A 26675-nucleotide genomic window follows, 5' to 3' on the forward strand; every position below is an offset into this window, starting at 1 on the left:
TAAAGCAACAGCCCTGAAAAAGTATTTTTAATGTGCGTATGTATGGAATGTATATCAACGTGCGTGAACAGTGCACGCCTGTGGGAACATCAGAATTCATTAGATCAGTCTGATATGAGATATATTGAACAGGTTCCATCTGACTTATGTTACTGGGCTGTTCTGTCCACTCCCAGCGGAGTGAATCATATTGACAGGTTGAATTATATCTCAAGAGATATTTTTCTCCCCTCCTCCAAAGGCCATTTGCAATCACGGCACATCCACTGCCTCTTAAAAGTGAGCTCATCTGGCGCTGGTTGCATTGAAGTCCTCCACTGTGCCTGAAGGAAGGATGCTTTTGGGCTCTGGGAACGTGGAGAAGATGTGGTCTGCCCAGCTGTGTCTGGGAGTGCTGACCATCCTCACCATGGCTCTGTGTGTCCCGTCAACGCATGGAGACCCTTTTTTACTCCAAGGTAAGCTGGAATACAGGCTATATGACACAGGTAAGTGGTTATCTTTTTGCTTTGCTGCTTGCCATGGCCAATGCAACACTCTCTTCTCTGGGAAAGAAAACAAAATGAACCTCGAGCTGTACTGTCTGTTAACATGGGTGCTAGCGAGAGGCTTGTTCATATCATCATGAGCCAAAGCTGTCCTTCTGCTCAGCAGCTGGCTGTATGACACCTTCTGCTAATCAGTGAAAATATCAAATCTGGTGAAATCTGGCAAGGCTAGGTCTTTCTCTCCCATAAGAAAATTTAAAAAAAAATTAGAATATCAGAGAGTAGCAATTCCAGTATGTACCATACGAGATTTGACAGCTCATAAATGTCAGTAGTACAGCAATGCTGAACTTTTTTTTCTTCACAGAACTTCTTTTTACATGTATTTCTCCCATAATTTAAATTAATGTTAGCTTGAGTTTATACTGCAGTGAAATGTCAATCATTAGTGCTCTTTCTTAAAGAGGCTTGGCAGTGGAAAAAAAGAAAGAGCCGCTAAGTATAGGCTTGACAATAACATTGCTTTTCAAATTATTTTTCCTCTAATATCACCTATTTATTTTTGGAATTACAACCAAAACATTCCCCAGGCCACTCTATCTAAATCCTACTTCTGTTTAGCTTTCACTGAAGTGTTTATAGCATTGGGGTTTTTTTCCCTGTAGCAAATCCCCCAAAAAACTTAAAGTAGCTATTTTAAAATTATAACTGTCCTTCATGCTTAGGAATGAGGTTTATGGCACTCCATGCTAACTGCAGGTCGCTGTGCTCGTTCCCTGGGGTTTATTTCCAGAGATTACAATCGGGACCAGCGGCTTCAGCCGCAGCATGAGGCAGGGTTGAGCCTGGCCAAGTACTTGGAGCATCCCTTTGGCCAGCATCCCTTTGGCCAGCATCCCTGAGCTTCTGCAGGTTTATGTGACATTAGCTAATGGAGCTGATTCCCCCATGCTCTTGAGCATCCTTCAGGCTTGTATGGTACAACGTTTTGTTTCATGTGTACCGAGAATAATTGCATGCATCCCCTCAGAGGGGCTGATAACCATATGAAACTGCATTGAGGATAAGTCCTAAAGATTCTAGAAGAAGAGAAAAAAAAAGCCTTTCTATATAATTTCTTAGTATTTTCCATGGAATTCTGTAGGCATCTTCTAGGGCTTTGTAGGGTCTGGGTGTGGTATAAGGCTGTTCAGACCAAAGATTTTTTTGAATGCTCAGTCTCCCTATAAAGTCTGGCTCCTATTCTGTCATTCTCAAAAATTAGTACAACATTCAGTTCAGATGACTCTGGAAATCTGTTGAGCAGAGCTGGGAGGGTCTCAGAGCCTTCAGGGCACTGAGCAGCCCCATCCCCTGTCTGTTGGTTTCTACTGAACCCTTGACCTTCACAACCATTCATTTGAGGCCACAGCCACAACCACTAAAGTAAAACCACTAAGAAAGTGCCCTAAAGGGGCCTCTTAGAGAGCTCCAAATTGCTTTAGGACAGCAGCTTGGGGAGGTTTTTCCTGGAAAAAATCTGCGTGGTCTTGCTTAAATTCCTCCACACTTGAACTCTGTTCAGGAAGAATCCTTCGCCGGCAATCAGAGCAGCCCCAAGGCTGAGTGAGCTCAAGAAAGGGCTGTGGGGCTGCAGGGCTTTTCAGCAGTGGTACCCACACCTCAGCCCAGTGAGGAGGGACTTCCCACCTCTGTCAGCCCTGGGAAAGTGCATGGAGTGAGCAGGGGAACTCCTGCACTTTTGAGAAGAGAGGATGTTGTGGCTTTGCAGAGGCGCCCGCTCCACCCGCCTTGCAGAAGAGCTCGGGACTGTGTAAATCAAGACGATGGCTCCAGCTCTCTGCAGCCTGTCGTGCTGATGAGGCTGCAGCAGAGCTGGCCAGCAGCCCAGGGCTGGCAGGGAGGGCTCTGCGTCCCACACCCTGCCACAGCCCTCACTGCCTGGACATTTTGTTCTGTGCTCACACACCTTCGTTGTCCACCAAGCTCCTTCCGCTCTGATGAGTGCTGACAGGAGACATTTTCCTTCTACCTCTCATCCTTCTTAATTTAATTAAGAGATTAATTGCATCAATTGATTAATTGATTCTTAATTTGATGAGATTGAGAAAGATGTGTTTTATGTGCTGCAGAGAACCGAGTGCTTCCAGAGAGAGAAGACACAAATCATGAGAACACATTGCTGACTCTGCTTCTTAATAAGAAATTTGCATGGCGGAGGCCAGAAAATATTGGTAAGTGAAGGGGAGGGGAGACCTCTGCTTCTTGAATTTGTGTTTGCATGAATGCAAGGAACCTGCTTCTCAGGTTCTTAAGAAATACCAACTGCTCAGAAAGTGGAAGCAGCACCCAGTATGATGCCTACATGTGATTAATGTCAGATGCTCTCCATCATGGGGCTCTGGGACCTGCTTTTGCAATGCAAAGTAAAGCCACCAAAACCCATGTACCCTAGATCCTCAGACACTCAAGACTTTGCTGGGAACGTGTGTGTACATAAGGGAAAATAAGAAAATTTTCTGCTGAATCCCTGTAGCCCTACTATCCCATAGATGTTGTGTGCCTTGCCTGGGGCATGGACCAGCTTTGGGAGTCACCTCTCTGCCCACACCCCACACAGCCCCGTGTGCTTTTGAGAGACAGCAGCATCTTGTTACCATTTGGGACAGGGGGATTTCACCAAGATTTTCCAGTGAGACCCGTTGCGGTCAGGTGTAGTTTGGGACAAGGGCAGGGGGAGCTCCTGCCTGGGCCTAAGCCCCTGCTGCTGCTGGAGGAGGTTGAGACAACTGGCTTTTCCCACCCAGCCACCAAAGAGGGGCCAGGGAGAGGCTCTTCCTGCCTGTGCTCTGTGAACAGACACCAAATTTAAAAGCCACCCATCTGTGGCTAAAGTCAGACCTGCTGAAGAGAAACTTGGGCTTTCCTGACATAAGGCACAGCATCACAAGCACCAAATGAATTACAGAGGTCAGCTATTCCCACGGCCACTGCAGCCAGGGGAGGGCTTGGGATGGATGTGGTGGTCTCAGAGCAGGAAGTTGCCCTTCCCTGTAAAAACTGCTGAGAGGGGGCCCAGCAAAATCCTTGTTTTGAAAATCTATTTATCAAACTCACTCAGTGCTCTTCCCCAGACCCTTGTTAATGCAGCAAGGCAGTGGTTAAACAAGCTTGGGACAAATAAATAAACATAAATAAATCAAGCCCTTATACTAACAAAGGCATTCTTCTTGCAAAGGGGATGCATTCAAGAAATAACATTTTTATGATAAGTTTATGGATTATTGCACTTATTAGTCCTAGAGGAAAGGCTGCATTTTATGCCAGACAATTGAATATAATGAATCTCTGAGCAGAGCACAGACAAGGGATTTACAGCAGGCAGTTTCTCAAAGCTTCATCCATGAATTAACTTCCTTCTCCCTGTCTGAGATAATCTGTTCCAAATTTCAACTGCTGTTCATTTTGTATTCATAGCAGCCATTGGCCAAACTTAGAGTTTGCAGAAAATCAAGCCAAAACAGGCACTTGAAACTCTGAAAGAGGTTAAAAATGTTAATAATAATAATTCTTAAGTGATACTTTTGACTTATAGTTATGCCAGGGTCTGTCTGTCTCTACCTTATGGGTATGTAAAAGACATACTTAGGAGGAGTCTGCCTGAGGTCATTGCTGATAGTGCCAGGAACAGAGCCCACACCTTCTGATTCCATCCCCATCCTCATCTCATCTCTCAAATTGAATCCTGATGTAACGGATTTGCTTAGGAACTGCTGCTTTTACTGTTGGATGAATATCAGAAAATATTCAGGATTTTTCAACAAAACTGTTCCTTTCTTGAAGGAGGAACCAAGAAGGCAGTCAGCTCTTTCTTGGCACCCTCCTGCTCAGTTTCAAACGTTCAAAAAAAAAAAAAAAAAAAAGCCCAAGTCTGGCAATGTGTCTGTGTGCTGAAGTCTTATCTGAAATCTGAAATCAAGGGGAATTATGTCTTAAATCCCCCTGATGATCCAGACCAATGCCTGCTGCCACATTAGGAACAGAGAAAAGAGGCAGCTCCAGGGCTGCTTTTTTGGTTTGCTTGTGGGGCCCAGCAAAAACACTCTTTAGCCCTTTCTTGGCTCTTCTGCTTATTTTACTGCATTTTTTCACTGAACTAGCACTTAAAACCAGCTGATCACTTTGCAGTCCCCTCCCAGGAGAACTACTGTAGCCAGTCACTCAGCTTTGACTGAACTAATCTGTCTTATTAAAAAATTCTGGTTTTGACATCAGTTTGGGTCTGGAATAAGGTACCTCAGTCCTCAAGAGCAGTGAGATTGAAAATTCCCACCTCTGCAGCTTTCCCTGTTGCTATTCCAGGCTCTTCTCAGTTCAGCTGGATGTTTCAAATCCTGTTCTTAGGCACCTAACTCTCCTCTCTTTCTGCATGGGCAGTTCATTCATCCACCTGTACAGCTTTTTGACAGCAGTACAGTACTGACTTGCCTTGAGATCTTTAAGTCTGATCTGTGAGGCTTTGCCCCAGCTCCTCATGCTTCCCTAAGGTTTAGAAGTCTGGAATCTGTGCACTTACTGCTATGTGACTTTTCCTGTTGCTCCACTCTGCCAGCCTGGATCTTTGCTGACTTATAAATCAGTAAGTTATGCTAGGCTAAATTTGTGTCTTCTGACTTCTGCCTGCATGGGTGATGTGAGGATAAACAAGCCTTAAAGAAAGCAGTGGGATTTCATATAAAAGCCAGTGACAAAAAAAAAAAAAGCCAGCATTAGAGATTTGCAGTTAGCAGGATAAAAATTAAAAAGCGGCAAAGAGTTTCACCTGAATTGGTATCACACAGTAAGTGACCTCATTGGGCCAATTCCCCTATGGCCTGGTGAGCAGTGAAGAAGCCTCCCTCATAATGGAGAATTAGGATAAGGTCCCATAGGATTCAGCAGAGAAAACCCACTTTTCTCTCTGTTTCTGCTGTTATTCATTTGATGATCACTAATAGGAGTTAAATGATAACTAGGTCTTTGCTTGTTGACCTCTAGAGAGGGCAGATGAAGAAATGTTTTTTAATTTGAGCTTCAGGAAGCAATATAGATACTGATGTCACTCTTTTCCCTCTTGCAGACTGGGAGCTGGCAAAGAAATTTGAAGAACTTGAGGAGGTGAGAGGAGCAAATGCACGGACACATAGATGCATGTTCTTGCATGGGTAGTTAAACCATTGTGTAAGCTGTCTTTATGCCCTATCCTTCTATCTTTGCATCCTGCCACCCTTCCACCTGCTGCTATAACATAAGCATGGATCAAGAAAAGGGAAAAGCAGAACCTGGCTAAACAGCTGCACAAGCTAGAAAAGGTAAAAAGAGAACAGGGCTGTAGACTGGTGCAATAAAAGCTGAGCAGTTCCTGCCTCTGTCACCACTGAAAGGCCAGTGGAGGTCAAACCAGGAAAGAATTAAGTACCAGATGAAATCTCCATAGGAGAAAAGGGATTGGGAAGAGGAGGTCATGCTGCCTTGTATGAGCTGGCTGCATCAGGTAACAGCTTGGAGGGAAAGTCAGTCTGCCTAAGCCAGAATTCTTGATGGACTCTCCTTGTAAGAGTGGCCCTACTCAAGGTCAGAGCCCTGCTGAGCTATCAGAGCACACAAATACAAATAGAGCCCCCATCCTAACCCTAACCCACTGCCCAGGAACAGGGAAAGGTCTGCAGCAACCTTGGCATGGCTCCCATTGTGCCCCAAGCCCTACAAGCAGTGGAAGTGCTTTTTCCCCTTCTCAGGCCAGGTCCAGCTGTTCCAGCTGTTTGCATGGGTGCTGGAGGTCCTGCTGAGTTCCACATGGCACTTTAATTTCAGACTGAAAAATCCCAGTGCGTCACGCCAGACAGGAGGCTGCCAGGTCCTCCACCAGCCTCTCACTCCAGTGCTGAGGGACATAAGCTCAGACTGTTTGAGAACAGCTCTGCCAGAGCAAAAGTCAGGATGGTGCCTGTAGATGTTCCCAGCCCACAAGAAGAGAGTAGCTAAAGATGAAGAAAGGCAGAAGACTGTCCACATTATAACCAAGGGAAGGTAGTAAGAACTGTGAGGGAGGGACAGGAGGGACAGCCCAGGGCAATGGAGAAGCAATGTCCTCTGCTGCAGGGTCTGGATGCCTGGAGAGCACTGTCCTGTCCCAGCACTGTCCTGACTCTTAATGCTGCAATATCCTTCTACACAGCCTCCCTTCCACAGGGCCTTACACCTAGGCTGGGGGGAAGGAGCATGGAGTGCCCACACCACTGCCACCAAACAAGCAGCTTAATGAAGGAGGGCATGAGGAGGTGTGAGTGCTCCAAAGGCAGATCCTCTGGGGATGGTCCTGCTCCAGGGAACACTCTATCCTTCCCAGTGAGGCTGCCAGCCAATCTACATGTAGCTCCTTTGCCCTGCATTTCCCAGCACTCTGTGGAGCTCCTCATGATGGGGCCCTTGTTGACTGCTGTGTTTCTGTTTGAGCAGCTGGAGAAGTTGAAGGATCAGCTCTCAGCTGAGGACGGGTCAGAGGTGGCCTATGCCTTGGAAAGTCTCTCAGCATCCCAGCCCAAAAAGCGCGGTAGGTTTTGAGTTTGAGCCTTGCAGCCATCCTGTCCACCCTCATTTCCAGGGCTTCCTTTGGGCAACAAAGGCAGTCACAGTAAACATGCCCCAAATATGCAGAAAAGCAGCTGGCTGGCAGCTTTTCAAGCAGTCCTGGCCCTCTCTTATGGCTGGCTGGTTTAGCAGCTGCTGAGGAGGATTGTGTCCCCCAGCCCTGTCTGCTGTGGAGGCAGATACACCAGGTCTGCACACCCAGGACCTCATGGAGGCAGGCAGTGTCACATCCTGCTTTTCACAGAGGACTGTGGGGTTATATGAGCCACGAGTGCCTGCCCTGGAGGGGGGCAGTTCTGCATGAACACGTCCCCACAGTGCACCCCTCCTTTGCTCTGGCCTCAAATCAACTGCTGGGGGAGGCATAATGAGGCATGTGGACTGCAGGCATTCTCCTCTGCCAAGGTCAGTGCCTCCCCACAGAGAAAAAAGGAGCGCTTGTCTGCTGCTGAAAAACAGCTAAAAAGGATGTGGAAATCAACCAAGAATGCAGGGAACTAAGATCTGGTATGTCCCTCAGTTGGTCTCCCAGCTTTGTTTGTCCGGTCTGTATCCAGTGGCTCGGGAGCATTTTGCACGAGTACTCCTGTGAAGCTGCCCCTGACAAGCACATGGACAATGCGGCTCATGCTGGCTTTCAATGGATTCCTCCACAAAGCTGTAGCAGCTGTGAACCAGAAGTCACTGATGGCAGATCTGGCCTAAAACCAAAAGAGCTGGTTCTGCCCTTAGCCCACGTGCTCTGTGCACGTGGAAGCTGAGAGCTGCCAGAGAGCCAAGAGAAAATCCCTTTGTGCAAGGCTTGCTTAGATGCTTAGGTGATCCTTAGGCAACATGCAATTTGTAAGCACCCCTGGAGGCTGTAATTAATTTGGCTAATGTAATTCATGCCCCCACCAGTCTGGAAGGTTTAGTGTAGATAAAGCTACTTCCCGGTGCCAGGTTTAAATCAGATTCTGACAGAAATGAAAGCAGGGAATCTTTGCCTTCATCTAAAGTCCTTCCAGTCTGGGAGGAGCTCATGTCTCAGCATGAGCACTGTTGATTCAGTAGGAGTTTTCTTCCAAGATCCTGCTTTCAAAAACCAGGTGTAAATCTTTTCTCATTCTTGGTGAAACAGGAAACTCACATGGGATTCATGCTGGTTGTGATACAGTTACTTTTTCCATCACCAAAATATACATCCTTACCTAATTTAGTCTTCTTAGAAGATTCTACAGAAATCCATGTTGTTTGTAAGATGGCTGATAGCAGAGTGGTAGTGACTGGGTTTTAAAAAATTAAGAACCAGATCTAATCTGTCCAAGTCAGTATCCTGCTCTTCCAGTCAGCCACAGGTGCAAAGCCCTGCACACACCTCTGAAGCAGCAAAACTGCTGACCAGCAGACAGGAAAGAAAAAGCTAGTTCCTGACATTGCTGAAGTACGAGAAAAGGAAACCTTTCAAATCAAGCAACATGAAGACAATTTTTAGACCCCACGTTTACACTATGAGCAGCTAAAAGAAACACCTTCTGAAAGTGTTATATGAACTCAGAGCTGGTTATTGAGATGTTATTGACTTTCTCCAGGGCTAGAGTGGGAAGCTGGAAAAAGTCCCTTGTGTGCTGACATCTTCCTTTCGTATCCCTTCACAGCCTGCTTTTGGAAATACTGCATCTGAAGGCTTGTCAGGGCTGGAGGATGAAGATGAGCCCTTCCCCAAACTGCCTTGCTGGGTATTAACACGTTAAGAGTTTGTTCTGTTCCCTCATCGCGCTGCTACTCTGGAAGCCATCCTCCGTGACTGCCCCACAGCCAAGTCCACCAGGGGCCGTGGCAGGAGCTGGCAGCCCACTGCCACTCGCTGCTGTTCCTTTCTTCCAGGTTTAACCTGCCATGATCTTCTACTCAGAAGATGCTTCCCAACTTTCTGTGCTGTCCTGTGTGTGCCATTCAGGCTGCTGTCACTGTACTCTCCCCCTCCTCACCAGGTCCCCTGAGGCACTGAGCATTAACTCAGCTTCCCGGGCTTGGGGCTCTACCACACCTGCAGACGCTGCTCTCAGCGGTGTCTGGGTTTCCTGTCCCCTCCTGAGCAGCTCTGTGCTGCCCGGGTGGCCGCTGCTGGGACATGAAGGCAGGCTGGGTGTGATGTGGGGGGCTCAGGGCTGGGTTGCTGAGCCAGGGCTGCTCCTCGCCGTGTCCCACAGTGTGCACAGGGAAGGGCAGGCAGTGAGCTCTGGATCCTTTGGATACCATTCCAATAAAGATTTTCTGTTGCACAGAAGCATGTGTTTCTCAGTGTTTGCTTTCTCAGCCCCTGCAGGGACCCAAAGTGCAGCACATTTGCCTTGATGTTGGCTCCTGTTACCTTAATGGTTCGTGTGGAGTTCACAATGGAAGAAAGGCTCCCATTAAACACCTAGGGGTTTAATGGGCCTGAGAAACAGACACTTCCTTTTGGCCAGGATCAGGAATGAGAGCTGGGTCTTTTTCATAGCTATTTATGGGATACTGTCCTCATTGGACTGGACCAGACCCAATGGTCTCTACCTACTCACCCCAAAGAGATGTTTTGAGCAGAGATTTTTGGTTAATCTGGCTGGTCAATGCAGGTGCTAGCTGGCCTTTTCTACCACAGAATTATATCTGGCCCTGTTCAAAAGGAAAGATCACAATCCATTAGTGATTCCTACATATATTAATCTCAAGTCACATTACCCACATTTATTTGCAGAAGCAAAGGACCTCATTCCTGAAAATGTAAATTCAAAATAAATCCCAATGTTAACTTTGAGTTTTCCAACAACCTAAATGAGAGCAGGATCTGGTAGCCACTGTGAATGTGTGGAATGATTTTGACTAGCATTGAACTGTCTCTCCAGCTCTGTTGAGCCATGTGATTTAACTGCAGCTTGCACATTACATATTCTTCCAAAACTACCTCTCCCAAAGCTGTAATTGCCATCCTACACTCGTTGCCTTGGGCTCTGGCAAGAAGCACACGCTTACCACAGCAGTACCTTGCATGCACTTCATTAAATGGAGACCTATTCATCCTGTTGCAGGATAAAGCCAGCATCTAGGGAATTGGGCCAGCTTGCTTGATTATATCAGTGAAGTCTAATGACATGCAAAATACAGTTTCCTGTTACCATTAGTTGTTTTTTTATTTCTTTACTGGTGATTCAGAACCCATTTCCCATTTGTTCTTTGTTACTTTTGTGTGAGTGAAAAGGTATGTGGGAACACACTTTCACATACCCTCACACTGGCACCAAATCCAGGAAAAAATTATAACCTATGGACAGGAATAGGCTCTCTCTTTCTTTAAAAGTTTGGTGCTCCAGCTGAAAGGGAGGTGTGTTCCAAGAGTTGCACTGAGTGCCCCAAGGTGGTGTTGAGCTCAGGTGATTTCAGCTTGCAGGAAATCCCAGTGTGAGGAAAGGCCAGAGCAGCAGGCTCCATCTGCCACCTGCTTGCTGTAGCCATGCCTTCCTGAGCCAGTGTGACAGCTCAACAGCAAGTCAGAAAAATGAATACTGTGTCTGCAGATATTTAACAGCTTGCTCTGACCCTGGACAGGAGTTCCCTGGAGTGCAATGCATCATGCTGCTTAGTAGTGATTTTCTGCTACATCCTATCAGTGTGGTTATTTAAGTGCTCATGGTACTCAAACTATCCCCTATTTCCTGACAGGCACTCTATGCTGCTGTATTAGCTGCTTGTGCTGCAGACATCAGCATGTATTGAATGCAATTTATTAACTAATTAGAAGCAGAGGTGGTGTTGTTCCCCCAGGCTTACCCTCTGCATGGCAGTATGAGGGTCCTGTCCTTTCTCCTGAACACACAGAGCAGAAACCCTTCTCCTCCACAGAGTGGCTGCTCACACCCTACCCATGCTTGGGCAGTCACTCTTGCTAAAGTTAATGACCCACAGGCAATAATTAAAGGGATTTCCCTGAGACATTCCAGTAGATCATGTGGATTTATTAGGAGAAAATCCTCACAGACATCTGAATAGATTTGCAAATCCAGGCAGCACAGGGCAAGTCTAGTGTGCAATGGATGCTGCAATTAATCCTTATTTCACATTTCCTGATCTCCATGATGTGCACTAGGGCTGGAGCCATCCAACATTGTCTAGAAAACCAAATTGTGGTGTTTGGCCTTTCAGACACGATCGTATTTGAAACAGCACTTGCCAATTTAGAGATTTTAAACAGTGCTTCTTGAGCCATAGGAAGTCTCAGTGTGCTCAGTGATGGACAAGGCAGAAGAACAGAAGGACTGTTGCTTTCTCCCAGGTAATCCACACAGTGGGTGGGAGCAGGACTGAAGCTTCCAGCTCTCAGTTCTACCAACACCGCCAGAGACCCCTCTGTCCTGCTTTGCTTTCACATTTCCCCTCAGATGAAGCCATTTCTGCACACAACTTTCAGCCTTTAAAACTCTGCTTTTTTTTGGAAGCCCCAGCTAATACCTGCCAATTATTAAATACTTCTATGATCCAGCAGTGTCTTTGCAAAGCTGCTGTGTTTGCACTAGATTCCTCTGCTCTCAGTCTCCAAAAATATGTCAGGCACTGACTCTGTCCATGGCTCTTTTGACTGGCAGTTTGAGTGGTCAGGTCACCACTTCCATAATCTGCCCATGCCCATACATATGGCTGCCCTGCAAGCAGATTATCTGCAGCCTGTCTGGATGAGCTCAGTGCAAGAAGATAAATACTCCCTAAACTGCAAGGCAGGCTGAGGATGGATGCTGGCAATGCACTGCAGAGGACTGGCTGCCTGGCACTGCATTTGCTGGCTTGCTCCTAGCATGGGCTGAAACTCTTGAGTCGGTCAGTCTACGTGCACCCACCAAGCCCAGCTCTCAGACCCTTCACCTGGAGGCTTAAAGGCAGAAAATTAGCAGCATGACCAGGAGAAAAGCAGGAAGCAAAAACCCAAGATCATCACATATGGACTTACAGGCCTTCTTTTTCTCTCTGGCCTTTGAGAGCTTGGTCTGGAAAGCATCTGCAGTGCTTCAGCTCACACACAAGCATGGACAGCTCAGCCACCAAAGGGGGAATATCTCCTAACTCAGCTGCAGTGCTCTGGCAGATGGCAAAGACAGGGACACCTCTGGATGTGAGTCACTGGTTTGTGCTGCTGCTCTCAGCAGCATCAGCCTATATTAGAAATATCAACAAAAGTGACGTTTCTTGCAAATTTTCTGGGCCAGTCTTTGTCTCTGGGCAGGGCTGTAGGCAAGGAGGAAAATGGAAAAGGCCCCTGCTGTGTCTGAGCACACGAATTAGATGTTACCTGCCCTTCTGAATGGGAGAATGGAAGCCTCATCTCTCACCATGGCTGAACCAGGGCAACTGTCCAAAACTCCCAATCCTCACAACATTTTAAGTATATATATGTATTTTGTTTTTGATAGCTTATGGCCAGGTGCTTAGTGCCTCATACAAGATCAGGAAATTAACACTTAATTCGCATTTCCAGCATTGCTTCCTGCCTAACTCAGGGTGTTTGGCAAGAATAACATTTTTTTTCTTAATCCTGCATAATCCCTTTCTTAATGGATCTTCTTTTGCAATGCTAAGGATGATTTATACTCCAGAATAACAATCTGAGGAATTTAGCTGATATGGACTGAAGTCCAAGAAGGAGAGAGAGTGTGAAGTTTAGAAAACATCAGCAAGGAATCTGAGCATTGAGATGCCAGCAGAGAGCTCTTCTCAGCTGTATTTTATAATCTGGAAAGAAGTGAAAAGGATGAAAGAGGATTTAAGATAACCTGTTTTACCCTGAAATGAAGTGGAGAGGACATGTTTACATTTTACCAGAGTGAGAAATACTTGAACTTTTAGAGCTGGATTCTGACCATGCCCGGTGCACACATCAAGAGGCTAAAATAAGGTATAAGATGCAGATGGCCTTGAAAAGGGATGACCTCATATTTGGACACTATCCTATGTTATGCATAGGGAGGAGAGAAATGTATTCATCAACTAAAAGTCTCACCACATTTCAGGATCTGCCATAGGATGAAAACATGTCTAAATATGGTGCAGAGATAAGAGAGAGACTACTCAAAACAGCAGGACAAATACTGAGGTCTTGTCACTCTTCTTATTCAGACTAACTCCTAGTGAGGGCAGGAAACATCTCCCAAACAGCAGATCAAAAGCATTCTAGCTTTGTCCCATAACTGCTATATCCTCCCTTCATCTACTGATCAGCTCCCCTCCAGAAAGAAATGTGCAAAACAAACTCTCTGCTTTTCATGGGCTGCTGTTGGCATCTTTGGAAGTTTTATTTTCAATCCAAAAAATCTCAGTCTGGCCTGGGATAATAAAATTCTGCAAGTTTAACAGATTAATGCCATGCAATAAAAATATATACATTTTCTCTGTTCCCTCCTACCAGTGGCACTGTGCACAACTGTGAGAGCATTCTGACCTGATGAACTAAACATGTTATTATTTCTAAATGCAACATTTGTAAAATGCAACTTGAAACAGATTTTGCAGGAGGTCAATTCCTTGAGTGCTGTATCATTAGGCAAAGACAAGACACGCTGTGAGACATCTTCCAAAACTCCGTAATGTTTCCAATTCAGCATCACTCATTCAGAATAGAAGCATCTGTAGGCAAAAAAAAAAAAAAAGCAGTAAACATTACATTTTCCAATGTCAGAAATGCAAGTCTTGGGCAAACAGTCTGTAAGGTAGAGTGGAGGAGATTAAAATGTTAGGAAAATTTGCTTGTAGAGAGGTACTCAGTGGGAAATTAGGGTGTTCCATGTTATTAGAAGCCATCATTCCCTGAGCCTGCTGACATGACTGAGTACCTCCAGCAGCAGAGGACGCCTGGGTTCTCCAAGCTGTCCACAGCTGGGATGCTTTGGTTTACCTGTGGGAGCTGCTAACCCCTGGTGTCACCGAGGTGGCTCACTCCAATCCGGTCCAGAGGAACTCCAAACCTTCTCTTAGGCAGCTCCAGCACTTTCCTGCATGAGGAAAACGATCAGAGAGGGAGGGAAACAAATGGGAAAAGACATTTATGAATAATCAAGGTGTTACTACATGTTTGATTCCTGCATTCATCCCACTAACACCTTATTGTTCAGACAGAACAACAGTGTGCAGGAGCAGCCAAAGATGTGAGGGTTTAAAAATAAGATGCTGCACTTGCTTTACAAAAGGCTGCCGTTGCAGCTGTTTTACAGACTGGCTGAGCTTGATCCACTACGCCTATTTTTATTTGGCAGCAAACTAACTTCACAGGTTAACTGCTATTCATAAAAGAAAGGTGATACACTGCATTTATAAAGGGGAATTGTTTCCTGCACAGTAGCACACACTGCAGTGACCCATCACCTGGGTCTCTGAAAGCTCCAGGGCCAGCTGGGGCTAAGATTAGCAAGGAGATAGAAAGTTTTGCGCTGTAATAGAGGGGACAAGTCAGAGATGGTCTAACAAGGTTTTTCTATAGGTTCTTTGGCAAGGTAGTGTTCATCAAAATTGTATAGCAGCAATCCTTTGATGAGACTGAAAATGGGAAGATTTAGGGGTTGATTTTTTTTTCCTGTATATGGTAAATGTCCTGACAATTTGATGAATTAGTGCATGAGGAATGTGTGAAAGAACTTATACAGAGCAACATTATTTTGCAGGTTTTTTTATATAAAATAATACGTTTTCCCATCTTAATTCAGCATTTTTGGAGCATTTTTTCCACCAGCAGAAGTTTTATTTTAATTAGTTGTGGAAATGGCAAGAATTCCTGCAGCTGAGAACAACCTCAACTTTTGCCCTCAGAAATACTTGTCAGTGAAATGCAAGTCCAAGAGAAGCCCTGGAAGATTCATTCTTTATCGGTCCTTGTTGAGGAAGATAAATAAAAATAAATTTTGTTCTGTAAGCTGGCAACTGCAAAGTAACACACAGGAGAGAATGCTGTGGTGCACTCGAGGCTAACTTGGTGCCAGCACTGTTGAGCTGCCTCACCCTGGGGCTTTGGGGCTGTGCACAGCCCACCCAGAGCTGTGCAGCCCTGGGGCTCACTGGGCAGGCTCCTTCCTCACACCTCTGGGGCAGGGCCTGCATCCAATGCACCATTCCAGCCCCATGCACCATTCCAGCCCCATGCACCATTCCAGCATCCACAGCCCTGCTGGCTCTGTCCCAGCTGCTTTCCACATCAGCGCAGGGACTGGGAATTGGTGTTGTATCCCCTATGAGGGGAGAACCACATCAGTGCTGGAGCAGCTAGAGAACATCCCAAAGGAAGGGGAGCTTTTGTTTGGCCTGTGCCTTCCTCAGGCATCCAGCACTGCTGCCCCGAGCCCCAGGGACGGCGAAGGGAAGGAAAGCCAGGATGCTCAGCCTGTCACCTCGAGGGAAGAGCTGCTTTCCCGCGGGTGGCGAGGCACAGGCGGGACCCTTGGGCTGTCAGAACCATGCCGAGCCTGCCCGGAGAAAAGGGGAGGGAACTCCCCGGAATGGAAGGGGACGGCGAAGGTGGGGCGGGGCGGTGTTTCTGCCCGTGAGCGGCGCCAGCGCCTTGCTCGGTGCTCAGAGCAGGGATGGGGAGCGGGGTCCGTGCTCAGGGCAGGGATGAGGGGCTGTAGGAGTGCCATGCTGTGTTCAGAGCAGGGATGCAGGAGCTGTAGCAGTGCTCAGAGCAGGGATGCGGAGCTGTGGCAGTGCTCAGAGCAGGGATGCGGAGCTGTAGCAGTGCTCAGAGCAGGGATGCGGAGCTGTAGCAGTGCCACGCTGTGCTCAGAGCAGGGATGCGGAGCTGTGGCAGTGCTCAGAGCAGGGATGCGGAGCTGTAGCAGTGCTCAGAGCAGGGATGCGGAGCTGTGGCAGTGCTCAGAGCAGGGATGCGGAGCTGTCCCAGCGCAGCCCATTGTCCCCTCTTGCGGCCGCCCCGCTCCGCCGCAGCCGCGCCGCGCTCCGCTCGCAGTGTCCCCGTGCCGTGGCGTACCAGGGACAAAGTGGCTTTTTCTGCTTAAAACAGCCTTGTCTAGGATCCCCGCAGGTTTTCTCTCAGTCTGCCTGTGGATCTTTCTCTCTCTCCTGCCTCCTGCACGCTTTTCCCCGTGCTTTCCAAAGCGCTACAAACCGGTGCTGATGCCAGACCAGGATCTGGGCTCTCCGTTCATCGGTGGGTGTCAGGACAAGCTATGAATGGACAAACATTTGATCTGCTTTGCGCCAGGCACTGCACACACTGCATTGATTCAGGGGGCTCAATCTGTTTATCAGCTCTCACAAATTAATTTCCTGATCTCCAAAGGTGACTGGTTCAGCTGGTACAGGAATGAGCTGTGATCTGCTGGCTGAGCTGCTGTGACAGGGTGGTCAGTACTTTGCTTTTTGCTGTTGTTTTGAGGATTTTTTTGTTTGTCTCTTTGTTTACTTTTTCCCTTTTATTGCATATAGAATGAAAGATTTCCATCAAAAAAAAAAAAGAGAAAAATTGAGAACATCATGTACCTTTGCAAAAAATTACAGCTTCAAAAATTACCTTTTTTTTCTTTGCCTGGAAAGGGAAAACATGCTAAAAAGCAAATGAAGAGTGAGATGATTTTGATATCTTGAAGAGGCAGACAGAACAGAATAATTCTACTTAAGGTTTTAAGAATTTTGTATTTTATCACTTTTGGCTGCAGCCAAACAGTCCTAGTGGCAGACTGGGTGGATAAATGGAAAAACAACAAGAAAATATTGCAAAACTTTGTTTGAAAAAATACTTGTAATATTGACTGGCTCTCATGAATACTTTCCATTTCCAGATTAAGCTTTAAGCCTGTTATTAAATACTTTGTGGCATTAGGGATTCCATCCAAGAGAAGACAGTTACCAGAAGAGCAGAACAAGACAGGCAAGCTCTGTCAGACACAGGGAACAGCCCCCAAAGCTGTGCCCCAAACTCTGTCTCTCCCCAGCCACATCGAGCATCATTCTTTGCTCAGCCCTGTTATAAACAAGTTTATCTTCAAACACACATTGCTGCATTGTTTAAACCCTGACTTATCCAAAGCTAATGGAGGTCTTGAAGCTCATTCTGCTCTCTGCCTGCCCATTTTCATGATGTGTCCTTCATCTTTCTGTTCAAAACATCCATTCCACCGCACCTTCTTTCCTTCCCAGTCTCAGGAGCACCCAGCCCTGCCCCTCTGCTTGTGAACCTCAGGCACATTTCTTGCTTTAGCAAAGCTCATGGTCAGAAATGTAGTTTTAAACTACATTTTAAAGATAACCCATCAGTGTCCAGAGCACCTAGCAACAGCCTTCCTCCAACTTTATCACTGGCAGGAACATCTAAGAGTTTACCTCTGTTTGCCTTTAGCATCCACAGAGGATGAAGAAATTCTGTCAATGGGGGAGCCAAATCCTGGGAAGCTTCTTTTCTTCTTGGTCTCAGTCACCTCGTTCTCCAGAGACACCAAGTCATCCAGAAGGAACAGTCTGGCTGCCAGGTTGGTGGCTGACTTCTCTTCACTGGCAATGGGATGGTCTCCCACACCCAGAGCAGCAGGAGGCTCCAGAGGCTGCAGAAGAAAGCAGGAAAATTTCAGTTTGCTGGCTGCTCAAGTCCCAGGAAAAACAAAATTCAACCAGTGTCATAGGAGTAGTCCTGTAAATACAGAACTACCAGGACACTCACTGAAATTGGGACAATGTTTTAAAACAAAGTTCCTTCTCTGAAATGTGGCCTGTTTCTATCGACAGGATTTTGCTGTCAAAGTGTGGAATTTTTTTTTATAGAACTGAACTTGCTTTCATTATTATTGCAAGAAATATTAAAATTTGTTACTTCACAAAGCCTATTTCTGCAGGCCATCCCACTATTCTTATCTCAGCACTGTGATTAGTAACATTTATAGCACGACTAATTTAATCATTCTGAAAAATACAATCACCATTGCCCAACTCCAATATCCATTCTGATAATTTTCAAGAAACTGATTTTTGTTTTTAAAATGAATGCTCATAAGTAGTAATGAAAACTTCTACAGAAGTTTCCATCCATATCTGACAAATTAATTAATTGTTAAGCAAAAAATGCCCCCCAAAAAAACTTGCTCAGCCCTGGCATTGAAAGAAATTATGCAGTAACACTACATGGGGAGGAGAAAAGGAAAGAAAATGCTCTTGAATTGACACAGCAGTTTGAACCTTAATTCCAACATTAGGCTTAACACCATTTCAAAACCAAACTTTGCTATAAGAATAGCTGAGAATACTGGGGTCTATCGAGAAAGAAATGAAATAAATCAAAGTGAAATAGTTGCTTTGCATGTGACAGAAAAATACAGGGCAGCAGTTAGTCTACAAAAGCAAACTCAGATCATCGTCTCTCTGAATGAAATGCACGTTCTTGTTCACTTGATCTTCACAGAATTAGACAGAAACATTACAGCTTACAGCATCAAACAGGTTTTTTCTCTTTAGAAGCACACCACTCTTGTGGTTATTCGTGCACAGTGGGTTTAGTACACGTGTGAAGGAGGGCAGCACATGGATGATGCACTATCCTTGTCTTCTCCAGTTGTGGGGGGGATGTTCCCCACTGCTGATGGGTGCCAGGCAGTGATGGAGTACATAAAACTGTGACCTTCATATGGGGAGGAGCACATGGCCACAATGATCACACCAATGGTGTGAAACCTTTATAAAGGATCTCACATTGACCCCTGACTCTGCTTTTTGTAAGCCCCAAGTACACAGAACAGTCCTTTCTGTTCTCTTTTAGGGTTATAAAAATTTCATAGAGGTTTGCAACCGAATGATGCCTTCAAAAAAGACTGACCCCTTCCTTCTGGTTAGTGGGGATAAATATCTACAATAACAGTTGAAACTAGAAGGGCAAAAAGAGGCCCTGCTCTTGAATACCTTGCAACTCCACTTACTTTGTCTTCAAAAGATATAATGGAATTGTAAGAAGTAAAGTGACAGCTAAAATGATAATCAGAAGTAGAAAACAGTTTCCTTCTGGTAAACCACTGAAAAAAGTACAATTTCACAGATAAGCAGAGACAAGTGGGTGTAGGTGGTATAGTGGAGGGTTTGCAAACTTAGGAACAGCAATGAAATGAATAAAAACTAGTAATTTTTTTCCTCAAGAGAAAGAGCTTCCCAGTCCACCCAGTGAAGTTACCAGATGGTGGATTTAAAATAAAGAGTTACTTTTCAAACACAGCACACAGATGAAGGGAATGCACTGGCAAAGAAAGTTGTGGATACTGAGATTTTAAACTGGTTCAAAGACAGATTCTGGCCCATCAGCAGCTAAAACATGCCCTGGTCCTGTGCAGGTCTCTAGATCTAGAAGTCTGCAAAGATTTTCTCTTCTTATATTCTTCTCACAAAAATCTATCACTGATGGAGGCAGGATACAGGTGTCTGTGGCACCAGAACAGCAGCTGCTGCAGCACTTTTGGAGAATCAGGTCATGCTTGTGTGAAGACAGAGAGCAAGGCAGAGGGATCCATCAGTATTCTTCAGTAGCCTCCAATGTTTAAGTTGGTCTTAAAACCTATGTAAAAACCCTAGAGGCAAAGTGCTACTTTGAGTTAACTTTTAGATATTTGACTTCTTTTTTTTTTTTATAGCATGAAGCCATTACATAAATACCTTTTCTGCCAAATCTGCCTTATGTCAAGATGACATAAAAATAGGGAATGCAGTAGAAGTATTTTCAGGGGCAACCCCTACATATCATCCTGGGTGAAACATGAGACAATTCATCCATTTCATCTGCTGCTTTCTTTTGCAAGCTTAGGCAGGTGACTTTGCTCCCTCCCCCTCCTGGCCTAGTCCATCTCCTTTAATTTGTAATTTTTGTGCAGATGATCTTCTCCCATGGATCTCCTTATGGCTTCTGAAAGCTTCAGCTTTCTCATGCTATTATTTGTCTGCAAGAAGAAGAATTGAACTTTCCCTCCAGTGTTAGAGAAGTTTGCTTTCCCCCTTTCCATCACCTCCTTCCCCTCTTCAGGAAGTTCTCTATCCACTGGACAATGTTTTAACACACAGGAAATCCCCAGGTGTTTGGGAGAGGCTGTGAGAGTTTGGGTGAGGCCTCATTCAGTCTGCTCCCCTAGAGCCATGCAATTTGCATCTCTCTCTTCTTGAGGCTCCTCCTTGGCCCTTACAGAGTCAATTCTGATCCTACACGTTCCAACAGTGTTTGAGTACTCCAGTTTCCTGCTCTGTGGCTAAGAATGCCCAAGGAAGAGCAGTTATGGGACAACCACCAGAAACCTTCACCTACCTCTGGAGCTGCCTGTGCAAGGAGCACAGAGCTGGAGTTCCACCACAGCAGGGCAATCACCAGGGCCAAATGCACCACCACCAGCTGGAAGTGCAGCATCTGCAAAGGAGAACAATCTATAAATTACTCCACAGCTGCATCCCCTGAGGAGTCTTGCTCCATAGGTCTTAAAGAAGTAAAACCAAAGGGAGACTCTCCCCATAGCTGTTAATAAGTTTTATCTGTCAGAGTTACTGCATAAAGATAATGCCAGCTGAATGCTCTTCTCCCTTGCATGCAGCATCAGCTCCCTCCTCTGCTCTTTCCTACACAGCCCTGCCAATCTTTTGATTCCCTTCTGCACAGAGGTGCAATCCTTGCAGCAGCAGCAGAGAGGAATGCAAACCTGCCTCAAAACCAGATGAACTGCATGCTCTCTTGTAAGCAGGGAGACTTTGGCTGCCCCTGATCTCCCCACATGCTGGAGAGGTGCTTAAAGCTGTGACAGAAGTCATGTACCCCTCCAGCAGTATTTTGAAGGCAAGGCTGAATTTTGCTAGTTTCCAACATGATTTAGTGGGAGCCACAACCTCCAACGGCATCCTGCAATAAATTTATTCACAATAAGCTTGCAGAGGGATGTGTTGCTGAGACTGGTGGTGGTCTGACCACAGTTGCAGAACTGTAGGTGCCCACCAAGCCTTTAAATAGTGCAGGGAGTTTGGGGAGGCTCAGGATGGGGAAGGTGCTTGGTTACCTCTGGACACAGGTTTAGCCTACATTGTTTAAGTCCTTGTTTGGATCCAGATCTTAAAACCTGATGTGCCTTCAATTCCCCAGGTGGGAGTGTTTCAGATGATGTCAGGAAGAGCTGGGCTGGGGCCTTTTGCAAAAGGCATCTGTTAATTTGCTGTGTTCTCTGTCTCCAGATCCTGCCCCAGAGTATAATTCAAGTCTGATTCTGCCATTCTTTGCTGAGTCTCCACTTGGCAGAGCAGAAACACAAAGAGTATATGAATATATATATATATACACGCACATAAATTATTATTATTATTATTGTCCACAGGGGATGGGCAGTTAGGAAGAAAGCTGCTAGTTTCTCTGCAGGGGTGAGGCAGACAGTTCACTGGATTTAAAGGACAAAGTCAAAGCACTAAGCCACCTGGTGCCACTGTCTCTGAGCCCTACAGCAACAGCCATTGCTTGACATAAACACAGAGTTCTGCCTGGGTGTTTTTAAAGCTGGAACCCTCTACAATGTATATTTTTGTATGTGGGTGTGCATTGAAATTTGAAGTAGCAGTCTACTACCTTCACAGATAACCACATCCTGATTATTTGGATACAGAGATGTAAAAATAAAGGGCAAGGTTAAAAACATATGTTTATTATGGTTTAAGATCTGTGCTGGTATTCATTCAAGCCAAAGACTAAAGAGCTAAAAATAGCTACTGGTACACTAATGAAAATAAACAGTGAGGCACCTGCAGCACTAAAGACATTTGATTAACTGGTCAGAACTCGATGCCAGTGAAATTAGAAGCGGAGGAAATTTTAAGGACTTAAAGCTTGGCTCTACTTCCCAAAGAAATAAGCATCTAAAGAGGTGGTGTCACTGGCTGAAAAGGGAGCAAAACTTGAGTCCAGCAAGACCCTGTTGTACTGATTTTCATGCAGCAATGGGACCAAGGCAGGAGAAAAAAGCAGAGTTATTGTAGTGGAACGGTTTGGCTTTAGAAAAGCAATTGCAAAACTAATAATGCAGTGAGGATTATGTAAATACAATTAAAATCACACTTTTTTTTGCCAGTCTGGGATTTAGTTTTACCACCTTCAGCCATGTCAAAGGACCTTAGTTATTAAAAGAAGTTATTGGTATTTCTCCTTGAGCTTATTTGTTGCAATTGGCCAAGCAGAGCCCTCTGGCCAAAAAGGGATTTTCCCAGCCATGCACTGGCTATTGCTTCACCCCATCCATATTTTACCTTGACACATTCCAAGACAGGCTTTAAGAGAGGCTGGACAGTATTTGTCCTTGAAGGAGAATAAGCAAAGCCCTGACAAACTTTTCAAGATGCACCCTTAATTGAATTTGAAATTCATTGTATTGAAATTGTATCCTTCCAGAAAATTCTTCACCACCAACTTCACAGAGCTAGGTCAAGGGATTGGTGTATAATTCCATGTCTGTATTATCTCAGGGTCTGGTGTTATCTGACATAAAATATGGTTTTCCCTTCTCTAAATGTAATTGCAAGTCTGAAATTCAGACATATTTATGTGTCTTAGTGATACTTTACCTTGAAATGTGTCAAAACTAAAATTCCTTATATAATTAGGTATCTTTGTTGCAGGTCCAATTAAAATAAAATTAAAGATAAAAGAAAGAACAGTATTCTACCTTATCAAAGCAGGATAAACATACAAAACTTTTACTTAAGAACCAGTGCAGAGCCATTTTCCAAGAAAATATCACAAGAAAGCAAAATGCTTTACCAAACAGAAACTGTTAAGTCTCCAACATCAAACCAAAGGACTTAAAAGATGTTTTTCTTACAGACAAAAAAATAAAAACCCAAAATGACACCCTGAAGATAAGTGGGCTGAACAAACCTCAGACAGAATGCAATCCATCACCAAGCTCCAAACCCATTGCCTGTCAAAAACGGTAACAGCCATCATTGTTCTTACCCATTTGAACCACGATATTTCACATTACTGTGGAGATTACTCTGCAAGCATAAATCACAAGGGACTTATTTTTCTTACTGGCCTGTTAGCAAGAGAACCGAGGCAAGACATCATGCCTTGCTCTGCAATCCTTCACTCCAGTGCTGTGCTCTGCTCGTGGCTGTGACTCCAGCACGGAACATGCCCCAGTCACCTGCAAACCAGGACCTTGCTCTTGCAATGAGCACCTTGTGGCCAAGCCTAGAGGTTTTGCCTGGATGCCACCAGAATGACCCGGTGCAGAGCCAAGGCTTGGCTGTCCACAGGCATTGGGAAGCTCCTGGCAGTGCCTCTTTGGCCTCCAGTGCTCCTTCTATAACACTGGGACAGCACTGGGAAGTGATGAACTTCATCACCCGCTAGCCAGGAAGGTGTCTGGGACTGTGCACATTCTGGCCAGCTGGGGAAATCAGGTCTGCAAACCAGTTACTGAGCTATTTTGTTACTGCTCCAGCACCACAAAATAGAATATTAACTGCTGCTACCTCTCTTAATGGAATTAATTAATCAAATTGAGTACTCACACTGACCTTGCTATGCTTACATTGCAGACCCAATAGGAATGTACCTTGGCCAAAAAAATTATGATGGATGATTATCTTACCAAAAGAACAACTTAAAATGGCTTTTGTGAAGCTCTAAGAAGTCTGCTTCTGCTGGAACAAATTTTCCTTACTTTTAAAAGTTGTAAAAGGTATCCTCTGATCATATATATCACCACAAAGCCAAAAATACTGCCCCTACCACCAGTGCTAGTGATTTCAGAACTGCTGAAGGACCCTGTGTGTCTCAGGTGCAATCTTGTAGTTATGTAAATGTCAAGGAAAAAGGATAAAAATCAAAACAAATCCCACCCTCAGAAAAAAAGCAGATCTCAAAAATAGATTAGAGTGGTGTTCCTGTTGTCATCCCACAGAGATATGGAGCATTTCTCACATATTGCTTTCTAAAAGATACTGAAGCCACACATTGAAACTTGGGGCTTTAGTGATAAAATGAAATGTAAGCTGCCAGTGTCAGGCTCTTTATGTTATTAATAATGTGTTTTCTGGAGTAGGCATAGATTTTTAAACAATGCCATATATTTTGTTATACATGGTACAGACACTGACAACTTCTACAATGTATTTTTCCTTCTATTTTCAGTTTCATGACTATATAGATATATAGAGGCAGGCAGGTTTCATCCAGTGGAACCAGAGAGAGCTTGAAATTCATAGACTTATGCAAGAGGCTTATGATTAGTTATTTTGAGATAACTAGGCATTTTTGTGTCCCAAAAGAATCTTTTTGTCAGACAGTATTTCAAGGCCAAGCATGCTCCACTTCCTGAAAATGAAGTTCCTTCAAGGTTTCTCAAGGTAGTCAAGATTTTTTGACTGATTTCTAAAGCCTTGATTTCAGTAACTGCATTCCCTGTTCCATGATTTCTGGTGTTCAGTCCTGACATGTTCTCATATCACCATGTTAGTCACCTTTGCCTGTTTGACAGCTGTGCTTTGCCGCAGAAGTTTCTGGAACGCACAGCTGTTCCTAGCACTTTTATTCAGATAAAACAGAGTTTTATGCCATGGTTTCAGTCATGGTTTAGCTGCTGCAGAGCTCACCTGAACCCTGCCCACACAGGACACAACGTCTGTGGGAGCAGCACTGACATCACATGAAGAAAGGATGGAAGGTGACCCTCTAATTCCCGTGAGGAGCCCAAGAAGGGGGTAAATGAACACTGCCCTGCCAGGGCACCTTGGCTGAACAGACACAAGCATGATTCAGGAACAAATTAACTGGCAGAGGTGGGCAAACACTTGTGAAAATACAGTCATGGTTCTCATCTCTTCCTTTGCAAACAGGGCATGAAACCAAATGGCCATACAGAAAAAAATGAGGACAAATTTCTTTAGAATGGGCAGGAAGGACACAGGTTGGACATCCTGCAAAGCTGGCTACACATTTTCACTATTACACTTTCAATCAATCCATTTTTAGCAACAGATTTCAAAAGTTAAAAACCCCAAACTCACATATATACCATAAAAGTAGGAGACCATGAAGCAACAGACAAACAGAAGTGAGGAGGCCCATCTAGAAGCTCAGGGGCTATTAAAAAAGAGGGATGCTATGAAGTGTAAAAAAATATCTCTTATTGGGAAAAACCTATTTGCACCTTTCCTCAAAAGATAATTGATTAAGCTGCAGTATTCCTGGTATGTACAAAGGAATACAAAACATTATTAGACTGTTCTTCATTGCCAACAAACTCTCAACCCTTCACTGTTTATATACGTACTGACTAAACATGCCAACTTTTCTTAACATTTAGAACAGTTTGGCATTCAGCTTTCTTCTTTCTTTTCCACAAGAGCGAAAAACTTTTCATTGTTAGAGTGCCATCTTCAGAATTTGAAGCAAAAATAAGAAATCTTTCCATCAAGAAAAATCAAGAAATAGATTGTGGTTTTCTATATTAGAAAATCATTTTTTTCCTAACAGCATTGAAGTGATAAGTAGAAGATCTTCACACCAGGTATAAAGAGCATATTAGCAAAATTGGTTATCAATAGAAAAACAGACCATTTAAAGTATAATAAAAATATCCCTCAAGATAAGCTTTTCAGAGAGAAGAATGGCATTGGAATTTCTGAACAAGATTCAAACACTGATACTGATTTACTCGAAAAACACTTAAACATTCTGATCAAGGGTATTATTATGTGAAGAAGAAAAGTCTTGGGGGAGATGCATGGCAAATGTAAATTAGAGAGCAACCCATCTCTCTGAGTTAAGTGAGAAGGAAAGCTGCAAGTGCTTGCAATCTTTGTCAGAGTCTAATAACAGAGCTCCTACAACTGCTGTGTGTTTTAATTGGCTATTCAAGAAGCCCAGAAAGGCACTTGTCATTCATTCCAAGAGTGAAAACAAAGTCCTAATCTCCTGAAATCAGATTGGCAGGTATTTATAAAAAATGAAGAACGCCTGGTCCAGTCAGATATATTTTGCAGTCTTCTCATCATTTACACCATAGATTTGCTTGGTTTGAGCTGGGGAGTTTTGCCTGTTATTCCTCATAATGTTCAAAGTATTTTACAGGAGAAGTAGGTTGAGCTGCATTTTGAATACAGGTGAACAGAGACAGATATATGCAATAAAGAGGTTTCTTGAGTTAAGCAGTTGGCAGAGGCACAAAATGTCCTCTCAGCTCCTCAGGTTTCAGCTCTGCACTCCCCACGAGAGAACAATCATTGCAAATTGAAAGACCAAGTAAGGAAAGCTAAGGGCACTGCATGCCAGTGCTTCAAAAATTAGTGGATTCTGAACTTTATTGTAGCCTCTGGGCATCTAAACCAAAGGTTATTTGCATGTATTTACTTGTACAACTTCAGTGTGGGAGGAAAAAAAAAAAAACCACTGAAATAGTTTTGAACTCAGAATGGAGAAATTACAGTGACTCTTACAGAATCAGAGTCTGCCTTCAGTTACAGGGATACAAAACTGAACTAGCCAGATCACTGGATAATTATAATTACTCTGTTAGTGTAGGAATGCTTTTGCAGTTATTCTTTTTTTGCAGGAAT

The 26675-nt window shown here is 44.5% G+C and overlaps 2 protein-coding genes across 3 annotated transcripts in view; one reads left to right on the forward strand and one right to left on the reverse strand.

The window, feature by feature from the left end:
- Positions 1-256: 256 nt before the first annotated feature.
- UTS2B (urotensin 2B) lies at positions 257-9375 on the forward strand. 2 transcript variants are annotated; one of them, XR_004081540.1, is made up of 6 exons: positions 332-458; positions 2621-2722; positions 5608-5645; positions 6987-7080; positions 8756-8836; positions 8985-9375. XR_004081540.1 is itself a non-coding variant. In XM_005418953.2 (5 exons), exons 1-5 carry the CDS (start codon positions 335-337, stop codon positions 8779-8781), a joined length of 384 nt encoding a protein of 127 aa, XP_005419010.1. In that variant the 5' UTR covers positions 257-334; the 3' UTR covers positions 8782-9375. The 2 variants fall into 2 exon arrangements, 1 of the variants encoding a protein (XP_005419010.1); XM_005418953.2 differs by having other exon boundaries at positions 257-458; positions 8756-9375.
- Positions 9376-13393: 4018 nt separating this feature from the next.
- The window catches only part of OSTN (osteocrin), a 13962-nt gene continuing 680 nt past the window's right edge, over positions 13394-26675 (reverse strand). Inside the window, exons 2-5 of the mRNA XM_005418954.2 lie at positions 20392-20490; positions 17448-17665; positions 14017-14113; positions 13394-13748 (exon numbers count right to left, since the gene is read on the reverse strand). Of these exons, the coding sequence (XP_005419011.1) occupies positions 14029-14113; positions 17448-17665; positions 20392-20490 (402 nt within the window). The 3' untranslated portion in view covers positions 13394-13748; positions 14017-14028. The remainder of the gene's footprint in view (positions 13749-14016; positions 14114-17447; positions 17666-20391; positions 20491-26675) is intronic.

Source organism: Geospiza fortis, unplaced genomic scaffold (genome assembly GCF_000277835.1).
Source record: "Geospiza fortis unplaced genomic scaffold, GeoFor_1.0 scaffold172, whole genome shotgun sequence".
Lineage (NCBI taxonomy): Eukaryota > Metazoa > Chordata > Aves > Passeriformes > Thraupidae > Geospiza > Geospiza fortis.

What these genes read in the sequence shown, in the direction of transcription:
- UTS2B (XM_005418953.2), top strand. Translation starts at nt 335, where the DNA reads ATGCTTTTGGGCTCTGGGAACGTGGAGAAGATGTGGTCTGCCCAGCTG. An exon ending in AGACCCTTTTTTACTCCAAG is followed by an intron (nt 459 to 2,620) that starts GTAAGCTGGAAT and finishes TATGTGCTGCAG; the next exon opens with AGAACCGAGTGCTTCCAGAG. An exon ending in ATCCCAGCCCAAAAAGCGCG is followed by an intron (nt 7,081 to 8,755) that starts GTAGGTTTTGAG and finishes ATCCCTTCACAG; the next exon opens with CCTGCTTTTGGAAATACTGC.